Source organism: Pezoporus occidentalis, unplaced genomic scaffold (assembly GCF_034315485.1).
Source record: "Pezoporus occidentalis ecotype Australia unplaced genomic scaffold, CSIRO_AGI_Poc_V1 ctg93, whole genome shotgun sequence".
Lineage (NCBI taxonomy): Eukaryota > Metazoa > Chordata > Aves > Psittaciformes > Psittacidae > Pezoporus > Pezoporus occidentalis.
In genome coordinates this window covers 3,706,311-3,721,598 of record NW_026916294.1, presented here as the reverse complement: position 1 = coordinate 3,721,598, position 15,288 = coordinate 3,706,311, and the positions used below count along the sequence as shown (strand labels likewise).

General features: G+C 44.0%; 1 protein-coding gene across 6 annotated transcripts in view; it reads left to right on the top strand.

Moving 5' to 3' along the window:
• The first annotated feature begins 5,121 nt into the window (after positions 1 to 5,121).
• ENAH (ENAH actin regulator) overlaps positions 5,122 to 15,288 on the top strand; it is a 94,724-nt gene continuing 84,557 nt past the window's right edge. For 2 of the 6 annotated variants that reach the window (XM_062606027.1, XM_062606026.1), the window contains exon 1: positions 5,129 to 5,381. In XM_062606027.1, coding sequence (XP_062462011.1) covers positions 5,377 to 5,381 — 5 coding nt within the window. In that variant the 5' untranslated portion in view covers positions 5,129 to 5,376. Of the gene's footprint in view, positions 5,382 to 15,288 lie in introns of all 6 variants that reach the window. The other 4 variants (XM_062606022.1, XM_062606023.1, XM_062606025.1 and 1 more) reach the window with 4 other exon arrangements.

Sequence of the window (15,288 nt, the reverse complement as noted above, 5' to 3'; positions counted from 1 at the left end):
TAAGAAACTCGAAACATAAATCATCTGGAGTTGTAAGAAAAGATGGCTCAAAACAGTCTTAACCAAATCCTGAGCCAGCTTTGTGCCTGGACCTTCCTCCAGCATAAGATAAAGCAGCAGAGTACAATCTGTTCTAAGACATTAGCAAGGGAGAGCAAAGAACACAATAAATAAATTTATTGGTAATGCATAAGAAGAAGGCAGAGTGGTGGCAAATACGACCATTAGGGGATAAGAGTGTAAAATTAGATGGAAAGTAAGAGATGAGGTTGGTCTATCGCAGTGATCCTAAATCAACATGTCATCTCAGAAACCACAAAAGTCAGCAACCGAGTGGAGGTGAGTGAAAGACAAGGGTGAAAACAACAATCATAATGTATCAGAACATCAGGAAAGTATTTTTACACTTAGTACACAACACATTGTTTTAGACCTGATAGACAGTAGCTACACAAAGAGACTTCAGCCCTCACTGAATAGCCTGCAGGAAAATACAAATTCTTTTAAATGATAAATCTAGGGGGGGGGGGGGGGGGGAAACAACCCCTTTTTATTCAAGGAATTTTCACTTCAATCTTTGAGTCTCCTGGGAACAGATTGAAAGGCACATACCATACTCCAGAGTCACATCTACAGAGGCTTGTGGTTAGATTTGCTGATGCTTTTTGACAGCACGAGGGGCACGGTAGGAACCTTGGTGCCAAGACACACAGTGGAAAGCTTCAGCTGTAGTTTCTATTCTGCTTTGAAGGTGCTTGATGGAACATCTATAGTTTGTTTACTTGTATAGTAAGGAGCAGGATATGCTGGTAGGAAGACACAGCTTCATATTCAGAACTCAAAGGTCTGTGTTTAATATCAAAAGACTTGCTTCCTTTTCTGGTGATGTTGTTTTGTGTTTTTACAACAGAAGACAAATCTTATTCCATTAAGGAAAGACCTTGTTGGCCACTGTTGTCCTTATCTGCTGAGTCATGCTAATAATAGTTTATTTTAGCATTCCTAAAGAACTTTAGAGACTGTTTACTCCCTGTTCCCCAGAAGACGGTTGAGAAATACTGCAGAACTTCATCAATAAAATAAAGCTAAAGAGTTTTTGGTTGAAAGCATCTCCTTTAATGGTCTGCTGTGCAACACTTCAGCAGTCGGCTGACTCATGGCAAGCTGAAATTGAAAATGACTTTGGGGTGATGGAAAGAAAGAAGAGGCCAGGAAGAATTATAGTAGCCAGTATATTTTAACTATCTATATAGTAGTCGGAGCCTCATCTTGTTCAGCTAACCATGACCTCACAGAATTGACTCAGGCATCAGCTCAGTGTCTGATCCAGAGCAAAAGATGTATTTATCCATTAGATTAGCGTAGTCACTGATAAAAATAATACATCAAATTACTTAATTCACTTCTGTTTTGATAATCTTAGATGCTAACAGGAGCACACTGTCAGAGCCATGTTCTTTTAGTTCACCATTTTTGGAAAGCCCTTCACTATTACCAGAGGGAAAGCTCATGCTTTGTGGTTTCAATTCTCTCACTTCTGCTATATAGTAAATTGCATTTCCTTAGTATACTAGTGCTATGGAAAATAATCCAAACAAGTGAAATAAAAAAGTGTTTCCCTACATATTTGAAACCCAAATTCCAGACACAATGCCCTTCAAAAAACCCAAACCATCAGAAAAACCCACTTCCCCCCACTCCAGAAACCTCTCTGACTGCGTATCCTGTGTTGTGCTATTTACAGATCATCACAGAAGGTCAAAATGGTCTTGTGTAAGTGCTGTTGTCCTAGGACACTGACTGTAGTAAGACATACGAAGATCTCAGCTACTTCTTCCTCTTAAATACAAACAAACTTTCCAAAGAAACAAAGACTGCAAAGCAGGAGAGTGTTTCAGAGAAGATGGGGGGAACCTTACTGTAAGAGGAAGGATTACTCTGCTTTTTGAAGCTTTTGGATTCCCCAAATGTCTCCAGAACATTAGTCATGCATCCTCCTCATGACCCTTCATTAAGGGTGATCCATGCTGACGAGATGCGACAGACTCGGCTGGGTTTGCTCAAGGAGTAGCCTGGCAAGCCTCTTGCATCTGGCTGATACTAAACAGAAACACATTCTCTTATGGTTTATGCCTGGGTGAGCCATTCCTGTAGCATTCAGAAAGCCTTCATTAGTTGGGTTGTTTGGAGAGGAAGCACACCATACTGCTCAACCTGAGCTGGCTTAGCCTGGTTGCAGCCGAGCAGCAGAAAATGGAAGAGGGATGGATGCAAAGGGGCTTTGGGGTATCCTGAGCTGCTTGGATCTGAAGGAAGGAAGGCACAAACACAGATTAGAAGACTTGTTATGTGGCTCTGCCCCGTAAATTGTCAGGGACCTCAGGTTATTAGTGTGACACCACCAGCTACGAAGGCTTTCTGCCACATTAGTTTTGTCATTGCCAGAAGAAGGGGCAGCAGTGGGAGGTGATGCAGAGGGCATTAACACCCATGCTGTGCCGCTGGAGGATCCTGTCAGCGAGAAAGATAACAGCAGAATCGCACCAAGTGACTTGGACACATCAAACGATTCCAGTTTAAGGACCCGCAGGCCCGCAACAGGAGATTACAGATTTCTCAATGCATAATTCAGTATCATAAACATGTACATGACACCAACCCATTCTTCTGCTGGAATACTTTAATTTCTTGACAATAACATCGCTAAATTGACCTGGAAAGAAAGAGGCACTCAACATTTATAATTGATTTCTGCCCTACATCATTTTGGCTCCCCTCCTTCTCATGTAACTGCTAATATGAGTTACTGCAGATTTAGTATTTTGTTACAGATTAATTCAATGGGATTTTTGACTAAGCTAGCGTCCAGAATGACTTTGCACTCGGTGACATCTGCGATGCCAGCATGCAAAATGATTCTCCTGGCATTTTGACAAGTTCTATTGTACCACGGAGCACGTCTTGAGAAATCCAGCTATGACCGTATCTGATTTGGCAAAGAACACCAAGTAATATAACACAAATAGCGATAATAGTTATTTTGTGGGAGTAACAGCTTCTGGCTATTTTCATTCCCTCTCAGGCAGGCTTGCAGCCCAGACATACTTTCAGTGGGGTTTATATACCTGTCAAACCTCTTTCAGATTTGACTAATATGACCAAACAGTTTTAACAGAACAGTTGCATTCTGACTGTGATTTTTTCATGCTACAAAACAACTGGGATATTAGGACAAAATCCTTCTTCTCATGGTCTCTGCCATTCCTTCTACTGATGTATCTGCTGAAGCCCACTAGCCATCTATCTTTAACATATCTATACAGACACATAGATATACGAGTTTGATATGGATCTTAACATTTATATTTGGCTGCCTTCAAGCTACTTTTCACTATCAGAATGGCCTTCTTTCCCAGCCTTTGATTTGGAGGATGTTCTGGTGATAGGAAGCTCAGATCTTGGAAAATTCAGGACTCCTTTAAGAACTGAGGTCCACTGTCAGTCACTGGAGTCCTCAGTATTTGCTGGAAGCAATGAAGGTAAATTTATTCACCAGATTCCATTTTCTCCCCTTTGTCAGGCTGCGTTTACATTGTTGTCAAAGGTGCGTGCTTAATTTTTAAGGCTACGATGCTGCTTTTCTTCTGATTACTCATCTGCATTTTGTGATTCACCTCGGCTGCAACATTTTCATTGACATCATCCCCATGCCAGTAAAAACATGTTCGTTTTCTTACTAACCTTATTCATCAGCTTCAGAGCCTGTCCTTTCTCCTGAATCAGTGTTTTTTGACAATTGGCCATTTTTTCATTGACTAGCTTCCCTCTTACTGTGTTACTGACACCATTAATTGACAGTGGATGACCCTGCCTCTGATACCATACAAGGAAGAGGTTTTAACTGGTAAACCCCCCTAAATGTATGAAACCTAGATCAGAAATATACAAAGAAGGTATACGTCTTTCTCATTTTTTTTACCTTTTTATATAGAAGTCTAGAAATTTATAAAAAAGATACATATATACATTTATTGCTCGTGTGCAACACATTTTAAATAACTAAATGCTAGGGAACACTGATAATTGTCAGGGAAAAATGAAACCAGTGATGCAGAAGCACCAAAATGCAAAATTGCAGAGATAGCTGCTCATCACTTGTGTTAACGGAGATGAAAGAGGATGGGTATTCCGCTTGTGACAGAAACGAGCTGAGCACAAGCCGGGTTGAAGTTACGTGTACCATGTGCCAGTTTCACAGGGAATACTGAAAGCAAAGCGTGAATCTTTATGTGCCACAGACACAGGGGCTATGGGAAGGTGCAAAGCTGAAGTAACATTCCCGTATTCCCGAAAACATGCCTACTTAGGCCACAGCCTTCCGAGGGCTCAGAGCGGCGATGGGAAGGGCCGCACGCCCGGGGAGCAGTTTACCTGCCCGCTCCCTCTGAGGCGTTATGCACTGCTTTCCTACACACAGACCCCGCTGCTACCTCTGTACCTAGCGCCGGCTGCCTGGGCAGACTCCGGTGCGGGACGTGGAACGGAGGGGAAGGGTTTGCAGACGGATTGTTCACAACCGGCCTCAGCGAGCCCGAAGCCCCCGGAGACGCCGAGCTCCGGGACGCTGCTCTCCGGTAGCTACAGGTCACGGCAGGGCCGCCCGGAGGGGCCCATCCGAGGCGAGCCCGGGTCCGCTCTTCCCGGCCGGCAGCAGGTCCTCTCCGCGGAGCCGAGCCGTGCCCCGCCTGTCCCCCCGCCCGCAGGACAATGGCACGGGGCGGGGGGAGCTCCTCCGGAGGCCGGGCTGAGCAGCGCCCCCGGGGAGCCGCCGCCTCACCTGAGGCCGTCCCGTCCGCCACTCCGCCCGGCCCCACACAGGGCCGCCGAGCCCCATTCACCTCCCGAGCCGGCAGCGCGGCGGGAGCGCGGCGGTGGGCGAGGCCTCCCCGACCCGCCCCTTCCTCCCGCCCCTCGCGTGCCCCTGTGCGCGCCGCCGCCGCGCCCCCCGCCCGCCGCCGCTCCCTGCCCTCAGCCCCGCCGGTGCCTCCGGCCTGCCCCGCGCTCCCCCCGCCCGCCCTTTCTCCTCCTCCTTCTTCCTCCCTCCTCCCCCCCCCGCCCTTCCCGCGCGTTGGTTCGCTCCTCCCCGCCCCTTTCCCCCACCTCTCTCGTCTCTTCCCACCCCCCGGCTCCCCGCGGTGGTGTGGCCCGGCCCGGCGGCGGAGGGAGCGGTGGAGACGGGCGGGGAGGTGCCGGCAGCTGCGGGTCTCGCTGACCGGTTGACGCGCCGGCCCCTGCGGAGCGCCCGAGGAGCCGAGCCGGGGACACAGCGTGAGCGACCGAGGAAGCGGGAGCGGCTCCCCGACCCCGGGCAGCACCATGAGGTGAGGGGCCGGCCCCGGAGCGGGCGTGCCGGCGGGGAGCCTAGGGGTGTGTGTGTGTGTGTATATGTATGTGTGTGTGTATGTGTATGTGTATGTGAGTGCTCCGTGCCCCCCGCCTCTACCGGCCCGCAGCCCCGAACCGGGGCGTGCTGAGGGGGGGCCCGTCCGGCGGAGGGGAGGGGGCAGCGCTGAGGGGAGCCCCGCGGTGGGGGAGGGGCCCATTGTTAGCGGTGGGTGGGGGAAGGGCGGCCCCGCCGTCCCCGTCCCCCGCGGCGGCGGCGACGAAGTTGCGCTCGGGGGGCGGCAGCGGGGCCCGGGGCGGGGGGCGGCCCCGCTCCGGTGGGTTCCCCCCGGGCTGGTGCGCGCAGAGCCCCCGCCGCCCGGGTTCTTTCTTTCTCTGCCGGTGGTGGTGGTTTTCCCCTTCCCCTCCGCCTTAACGGGCGCGTGTTGCATTGCAGCAGCAGCGGCGGCGGGGCTTTTCCCTGTGTAATCAATAAAAGAGGCGTCCGGGGGGTGGGGGGGGATCCCCCTCTCGGCAGCCGGGAAAGTGTCGCGTTTGGAGGTTTCGGATGTAAACACTGAGGTGGACCCGGCTGGGGGCCGGGGAGCAGCAGGAGGAGGGAGGTGGGTGCCTCCCTGCCCGCCTTCCCGCCGGGGACTCCCGCTCCCCGCCGGCTCATTCATTTGAAGGCGATTTTCTGCCTCCCCGGCCCGTCCTTCCCCTCCCCTCCCAGCTCTTTTTAGTGCCTGTTCCGTTTCTATAATCTTCTTTCTGGCTTGGTGCAGGACCCGGTGAGAAATGCGGCTCGGTAGCCCGAGCGCTGGCCGGTCTGTTGGGGGACGTTGTGCTTCCCTGTAGGCCTGTCCCTCAGTCAGACAACTGGGGAACTGACTTACTCTTCCTCCTCCTTCCCCCCCCCCCCCCCCCCCCCCGATACTCTCTGCCTTGCAGTTGGATTTGAACCTTCTTTGTCTTAAAGATGACTGTAAGTCGTGAGGTCCTTTGGAGTATAGGTGGGCAAGATTTGCACGGTGAAAACCATCAAATTCCTGCGCTGCATAAAAATGATGAGCCATGAGAATTCTCTGTAAATTGCAGTAACGTCCTAATTACATTTTTTGTTTAAGGGTTCCCCTGCCCGCTGTGTGTGCATTATCAGTGAAAAGGGTAGCATTGCAGCAGGAGGCATGGGACAGCCTCCCTGCTGTTTTGTTTAGAACTGCATTCCTGTATTTCCCTCTAGTTTTCTTTGTTAACTGTAGGTATTTATGTCCCGCATTATTTTAAGCTTTGTTTTGTCTTGGGGTAATTTATTTTCACTTACTCATGCTGCTCATGTAGAAGTCAGATACCCTGTGAATAAAAAGTTACAACTTGGAAAACTCACAGTTCAGATCCTTTAAGCAGAGGTGGGTTGTTTTTATTGTCTTGACAGTCTTTAACAGAACGAGTGCTGTTAATCCAGCAAGAGTTGGCATAAATGTTTTGAGAAGCCCCCCCATAAGCTTGCCTTTTTTTTTATTGACAAAAAGTACTTTTCTTGCATGGGTGATACTGAGGGAAGTAAGCTATACCAGCAATACTGCTCTTTCACTGATGTAACTGTATGTGTGCTAGGACTTCTGCCAGCTTGGAGAGAGCACAAATATTCCTCTTAACCAGCATAACAGGAAAGTGTCTAGGTTGAACCTACCCTTAGGTTGCTTATTTAGATGTTGGAATGGTTGACTTGAAGCAGTTGGTAAATATAGGCAAATGAATGTGCTACAACACTCATGAGTGCAGAGTGTGAAGAAGAAAATGTACTTGCAGGTTGGATGGTCGCTCCGAGTGGTCATCAGGTATCTCAAAGAAACCTGACTTGGAGAATGCTTGAAGCATGTGGAAGCTCCAAGCCTTTTGAATAAAGCAGCAAACTGTACCAATTAAACTACACAGGCTAAGAAAATGATGTGGTTAAAGAAGTATTTTCTCTCTGTGGAGGCACTATTAAATTGACTCTGTTTTGTTTAGTTGGTCGGACTCCAGGACAATGGCAAGCTTTCACTGCACGCTCTCTCTTTGGGCTTGTTTAGACTACGTTTGACGGTATAGCTCTGAAACATGTTTAAACAATAGCTTCATGCTGTATTTTGTTCGGGCAGTGTCTTTTAATGTACATTTGCTGGTCAAGGCAAGTTGTGATGGGGGAGGATTGTGGCTGGGACAAGTGACCTGTGTTTCATATATATAGCTCCTCTATTTGCTGCTGGAGGTAAATCTTAGCAGTTAATATGAAACCCATACTTTTGACATGCTATTGATGGTCTCCTGGAATGTATTAACTGCATTCTGCAGTTTGCTGCTCTGCAGGTAGGTAGGCAGTTGGTGCTTCAGTGAATGCAAGGAGAAATAGATGGGCTGCAGGAAAAAAAAACCCAGCAACCCCTCAGTTTCTCTCCCTTGCTTTGACGCATACATGTGTGAGAACCTGTTGTTCTTCAGCCGTCAGAAGCCTGAACTAACTCTGATGATTTCGTGCTAAGATCTTGCATCTTGTCTGGTTCAGTTACCAAAGCGCAAACTGGTTTTCCTTATGTCAGGTGAAATTAAACATCATTGTAAAGAGCATCATCTTCTTCTAAGATAATCAGTGACTCAGTAAAGCAGAAACATCAGCAGAATTCTTGCAGAACCCTGTTTTGTATTCAAATTAAAATTATATGCTATTTGAGTACCATCTGTTAGGGGTTTTAGGTTGCTGATCAACTTTGAATATTAAATCTCCAGTGGTCTAGCCTGAGTATGAAGTTACTTGGTTCAAGTGCCAGCTTGAATAGGGCTTGTGTGTGTATCTCTCTCCGGCTTTCGGTACAGGGTTGATTCCTGTGAACACCTGTTGCTCCTATTGTATTTTGGTTAGCTGAGTAAGTCAGTACTGCTCTTGGTGTAGCTTCCTGAATGCACTTATTTCATCATAGGAGTAGGCATATTCAGTGAGGTTTCCATTTACTAGCTGACTGGGATGTGGCGGTGGGGGAGAAGGTAACAAACAGCACAATTTGGTGCCCCAGTTCTAGTAGTATCGTAACTTCCCATCACAACATGTGTGAACAGACTTGTATTGAAGCATATGTTGAAATCAGTATCACGGAAGCTGATGAGCAGAACTACTGCTAGAACTGGGGTTCTACAGTGAAGGTTAACTGAATTATCTTTAATTGTTAATTTTTTGGTATCTAGCTCATTTTATATGGTAACTCCAATAAAAATAAATGAGCTTTCCAAGATACTGGCTTCCTTTTTTTTAATCAAGCTGTACAGCCTTCTCTTGGGATTACTACATCTATGTCTTTGTGTGGGAAAGAATTGTTTTTCATTAGTGTGCTAGTCAGAACGCAGACTGCTTAGGCTGATTTCATTACCCAAGTTGCAGGAACTGGGAAAGAAACAGTGTTTTTAAAGATTTTAAATTCTAGTCTTTCCAGAGCCTGGTATATTCATTTGTGTTTGCAACAGGCAAGTATGTGTGTCATATGTGTGAACGTTCATTCTGTGTTTAGATAAATTACTATAGAGTCTGCCTTCTTAGAAAATCATGTCATATCCTTACTTGTGTTTTCATATAAAAAAAATAGCTAAATATGTGGCCTCTAAGCCATATTAAAATTACTACTTGCTTACATTCACCAGCTTTTCTGCTCCAGTATGTTGTTTCACAAGGTAAAGCATATTATCATCTAAAAGTCAGTTTAATTTGTGCCTGGGTTAGTGAGCCTTCATTACATTTTAAACATTATGCTAAGAAATCTGATACCATACTCACTGAGCTTTTATGTCTTTAATTCAGGAGTGAAAGCGCATGGCAGAAGTAACAAAACATGTATGTTTATTAGGGCTAGGAATTCTTAAAGGAACCCACACACAGTTCCCAGGGTTTCCAGAAAAGTGGGTATACAAGAGTGTTGTGTTATTAGTGACAACAGTATAGTTCAGTCTCCTGCAATAACTGCAGTTATTTAAGGTGGTAAATACCAGAGTAGCAAAGCCATTAATTTCAACGGTGGCATTAAGTTATTGTGTATAGCAATGTGTAGGGTTATGCTTTGGAACTGTGCCTTTCCTTTGGTTTCAATACTGTATTTGAAGGAGAAAGCTTAAGTGAGAAATATTTGACATAATGTTGAAATGTAAGCAGGCAGTTAAATTAGACTGGAGACACATAACTGCAACCAGTACAGTTCCTAAAATTGCTCATATCTCAAGAGTAAAATAGGTGGTGTAGCAGGGTTGTGGTGTTTTTTTTTCAGGTGGATACAAGTATTCAGGTTAGTTAGCTTGTGCTTAAGTAAACTAACAGATGGACTGAGTCATCTGTCTGATAGAAGTGCAGCCTTTAGCTAGCACTTTATTTGTGACAGTTGCAAGTAATTTATGGAGGGGTTGTTTCTGCCCACCTGATATGGAACCTGACAACTGTTTTGCCCTCCAGGTCTCTGGATAGTTTAGTGAATTATTTTGATAGTAAAAGTAGAAGTCTTTAAAAGATGACTCTGTGAATGGAGGGTGCGGGAATCAGAAGAGAGTTGGTTTAGAAACAGCTATTTATGACCATCTTAGCAATTCTGTTGTCAGCCTCTAAAAATTAGAAACAGTCTGGGAGTGTGTATAATTCAGGAATGCTCTCTGGAAGGAGATGTGGTGGTTTTTTTTCTTGTCTCTGATTCAGGGCTTCGTGGTGTTTGTTCTTGGAGGTCAGAAAACAAGCCTGGATGAAGTAACATCCTACTTCAGACCACTGCAGTGTAAAAGCCTTTTTTCCACGCTTCCATAAAAAGGAGAGGAATTATTCTTCCAGCACCTGTTTCAGTGGATGCTTTGCTAGAACACTTACACCCCGAGTGACGTATCTCAGCGCTGCCTTAGGCATGTGATTGGAAATAATTCCTACTGAGGACTGCTTCTTGCCATGCCGGTGTATTTCATGCAGAGCTATTATAGAAGTAGGTTTTTGACTCGGTGGACAGAGTCATTTGCTTTCATTACTCAAAAGCAAATGTATTTTGTGAAACAGATATTATTCCCTTCTTTACTTTGACCTTTCATCTAGAACTGCTCTTGACAGTTCATGCCTGCTTCCACTCAGCAGTGTAGAAATACATGTGCCAGCTCTCTAAACATCCAGACATGTTTAGGTTTTAAGAGTGCTGTAGTGTTCAGGGAAAGCAGAAGATACGTGCTTTCTATATATACGAGTAAAAAAAAAAGTTGACTTTTAGGAGTAGCTAAAAGTAAATGTAGCAGGGACAGAAGTCACACGAGCGTTGTTGAGCAGCTTCAATATATTTAAGTACTTTTGCATGGTATCCACCTCACTCCCCCACCCCATGCCTGCCTTTCCCACTAGTCCTTGAGTTGTATAAAACCACCTTCTGTTCTTGTGCTGTTGGCATCTCTCTTGGGATTAATAGGGGAGGAAAGGCACTTCTGTATCTGTCAGTGTTTAAACCTGCCAGATGAAGAGCCAGTGTTATGTCCATGCTGTCCCTCCCTGCCCTAACTTCCCATGTGTTCTGCAAACCTGGAAAAGAATGAGGTTTGTATATAGCTTTTGTTGTTTCTGAATAACATAGAGAATCTTTTTCCTCATTTAGAAGGCTGCACTATCTTAACTTTCAAATTTTTTAATTTGAAAAATAAAAATGTATGTCTAAGTGACTGAGTCTGAAGTAGTTTTGCCTTACATTAAAATGTTCTGTACCAGTACAGTTTTTAGAGAAAAAGGTTGAGTTTTATTTCAGATATTCCTAATTAATTGTTCTAATAATTGATAAGCCTCTCCCCTACTATCACTTATTACAAGTCTCCTTTGTTGGAGCTGTTTCACCACTAATGTTTAAAGAATTCCAAAACAGAATGCAAAAATCATGCTTACCACCTTTTGACAGTGTTAGGCATGTGCTGCTCTTAATGTTAGAGTTCTGTAGACACTTATGGACAGCTTATGGAACTGCTCCTTGGGAGATGATGTGACATTTTTCTGGGTTTACTACCTAAATGGTAGTGACAGTGTGGTGTCAGTCTGCTTTAGATTAGTCTTTCCAGTTGAACTGCTGGTAATAAGCATGTTTTGGGAATCGGTGTTCATGTAAGGAGTTGAAGTAAGATCCTCTTGCTGTCTGGGTAGTCTTTAGTCAGGGCTCATTAAAACACAGACAATATTCAGGCAAAAAATAATGTTTACTGTGAGGGTGGTGAGGCGTTGGCGCTGGTTTCCCAAAGAAGTGGTAAATGCTCCATCCCTGGCAGTGTTCAAGGCCAGGTTGGACAGAGCCTTGGGTGACCTGGTCTAGTGTGAGGCATCCCTGCCCCATGGCAGGGGGGTTGGGACTAGATGATCTTAAGGTCCTTTCCAACCCAAACCGTTCTATGGTTCTCTTAGTTTCCCATATTGAAAATTCTCCTGGTGGAGCTGGCTTATATAAAGGAATAACAATATAAACTCTTTCAGTTCAGTGCAAAACTAGTATGCTACTTTGCTAAGTGTATAGGTTGGCCTTGTGGGTTTTTTCTTCTAGTTTTTGCTTTTGTTTTTGCTTTTTGTTGTTTTTTTTGGTTTGTTTTTTTTTAAATTATGGTAAAGAAAGGTGCTGACACCCACTGAAGTCTGGGGGACAGAAGTGGAAACTGACTGTACTCCAGAGGGTGATACAGAAACGCTGCTTTGTTGGACTGGTGTGCTGCCCAGAAATAACTGTCTGAACTCCTGGTTTGCACCACAGACAAGTTTGGGAAGGGTTTTGTTTCAAATGTTCTCTCATTCTTTCGTTATTCTTCACAAATTTGAAACTCCTTTTCTGTTTCCCGAGTCAGGTTACGAAGTAATCTGTACTTATTGCAAACTCTATAAAGAAGCTGAGATGGTTGGGTGTTCCGAGCATACTAACTCCCTAGTTTAAAAGAGAAAACATTTTAAACCCTGGAAATTAGCAGAACAGTAAAAGAACAATAGAAACAGTTGGTGTAGGTAGAGCCCCTCTTATGTTTTAGCTGCAGTTTTATAGCAATAGAGAAATGTTTTAATTTTCTTTGCAGAAGAAATGAATTCCTATGTATGTGTCATTCTTCTTAAAGCAATTTCATTAAATATAGTTCATTATTTAATGTTTTTTTTTTAAGCCACTGACTGCTGTCACTTTGTTGCAGGTTACCATACAGTAGTACCAGATATTTAACTGAAACACTTTGAAGGGTATGTAGTTAAGGGAATGTTTTATTGTGGTCTTATCTGGCTACTGGTAAATGCTTTTATATTTCAGTTGTATACATCAGTATATGTCTTCATATTTGGTCATATCTGCTAGAATTGAATGTTTTGTGGAGACTTCCATTGCAGTTACATGTTTTCCTTATTGTGTGGGATTGCAAATGCAAATACTAAATGGGAAGATGATTAGGATTCAGTTGTAATCCATGTATTTTCAACAGAACTTTCAATACCGCTGTATTAGTGGCATTTTTACTGGCATTGGTGGAAAGAGGCGGTTGGTATTTTTAGGTTCCATTCAGCTTTCTGGTTGGCTTTGCAAGTCTGACTTAAGCATATGCTCTGAGTAAATCTGGGCCTTGAACCTGGTAGTGTTGCTGCTCAAAATCACTAGCTCTTGAAATAGCTTTTATTAGATAGAACTTTTCTGGGTACCAAGCTTCCAAGGCACCTAGGCTAGCAGGAGTTTAGTTACTGTAGATGTTCGAGTCAGTAGTGCATTATTATGAACCGTGTACACTGCTACATGTTTTGAAAACTTGTTTTCTCTGTATGTTTTCCGGTACTATGAAAATCTCCTTCCCCTTCTTTGAGTTCTTTCAAAAGCTTTTAGTCTTTTATAAACAGTGCATGGTCATGTCTACACCTTTTACTTCCTCTCCTGTATCAAACTCTTGCTGATATTTGAGGAAAGCATATGATTGTTTGGCAAACCTCAGCTCATTAAACAATGCTGATTCTTCTGTAAAAGCACTCAGGCTAAGTTAATGGAACAGATTTTTTTTTTCCTAACTTGTTGGATTTATACTTAAAATTGAACACAGTAAAGCTTCATTAGAAAACTTGTACTGTGTTCTTGATAACACTTACAAAGCCCATTTTCAGAAGGCTGCAATGGGCTACTTGTGGATTGAGTTAAATGGACTTCACAGCTGAAGAAGAAACATTGTTATCTGTTATGTGAAATAGATGGTGCAGCCAGACTGCCAAAACAGTGAAATCTAATCCAAATGAACCTAATTATGGCAGAGATAATAAATCAAAGTAGTGAATGACAGCACTGTTATGAAAATGATCAGCGCCGCAGCTCAGTATTTATATATGTATATATAAGCCTAATCACTGGACATTTTACTTAAAGCAGGTGTAGTCTGGTTGTAGTTATGTACTACTCTAGCAAAAATACTGACTTTCATTAGAAATTACATTTAGAAGTACTTTTTTTCTGGTCCAGAATACTGCTTTGATAGAATTTTGAATATAGTCAGAACTCAAGAAGCTATGGTTGTATTTTAATATTGTACACTGATGTGCAGCAGAATCACTTTGGCGTGAGTAGACCAGGAGGATGGTGCAGGAAGTGGCTGATACTTTGTGTCTCCATTCAGTGGATGTATGTATATGAAACAAACATACTTTGAACACAGGACTGCCTTTCCAGTAAGATATGAACCATCTGGTCTAAACTGAGTATGGAGACAATAGCTGCTGTGTACTGTAGCCACTGCGCTTCTCTTGGTTAGAGCCTGCTGTTTGAGGGGTGAGTGAAGATGTGAAAGACGTCCCCAGTCCCACACTCTTCTGACCAAGAGATGGCTGAGGAGATAGGTTCATCTCAGAAAGCCAGCAGGGGAGCCATGTCTAATAAGTAGAAGGAAGAGTACTAGAACACTCAAGTAGTAAGCTGTTGCTAATAAACTTAAGCAGAAGTTGAATCCGGTACTTAGCTGCTTCTTCAGCGTTACGTGTTTTGGAGAGTAATTGAGAATGAGATTTTGCATCATTTCACTGGTCTTGTTGGGTTTTCAGCTACTGAGTGGAAATGCAGTAATGGGTTTCAGGTGAAAATTGACTTGAGATTGAGGCAGAAGACCAAAGCATCAAATACATAGAAGAAGTAAATCAAACAGATTTTGCATCCTAAATATGTTGTGCTGTAATCTCAAGGATTATGATAGTACCATTGTTCTCATTTCCCCAGTATGGTATAATGATTCTAGTCACCTTTAGTTTTGTGATCAACTCAGTAAACTGAGTCATATACAAATTACTCTCAAAACTATTACTGCTGAACTTTACATCCAACCTTACAACCAAGTTGTGTGGTGAAGAATTCTGGACTGCTGAATTCAGGGACCTCATCTTGTATTTTGGCAGTATCTTTCGCTATTCTTTTTGTGAAGCTGGAAGAACAGTACATCGTGGACTTCGTTTGGCATGCTCTAAAGGTGACTTTAAACCCAAGGGTATTCCTGTATATCTTTGTTTGCTGTACATTTTTTATTCACTGATGAATCGGTTCTATGTTCTTGTAACTGCCACTGTTCCCAACAGTAGCTAAATCCACAAATGGATGGCAGTAAAATGGCATGCAACAGGGGTTGCATTCTGGGTTAGGAATGCTGTTGCGGTAGCTGTGTTGGTCTAAGGATATAAACACGACAAAGGTTTTATGCAGAGAGGCAATATCTTTTATTAGATCAGCTACTGCATTGGTGGGGAGTAAGACCTGGGCAAGCTTTCAGACATTCAAGTGCTGAGTTCCTTGGAAAGTTACTCAATTCTTTGGAGACACCATGTGGAGATTCAGTACTGTGTGGATTGTTGCAGGCACGTTGTGGGTACAGGTAAATGTTGCTGTGTGTTTTAGCTCATAGTTT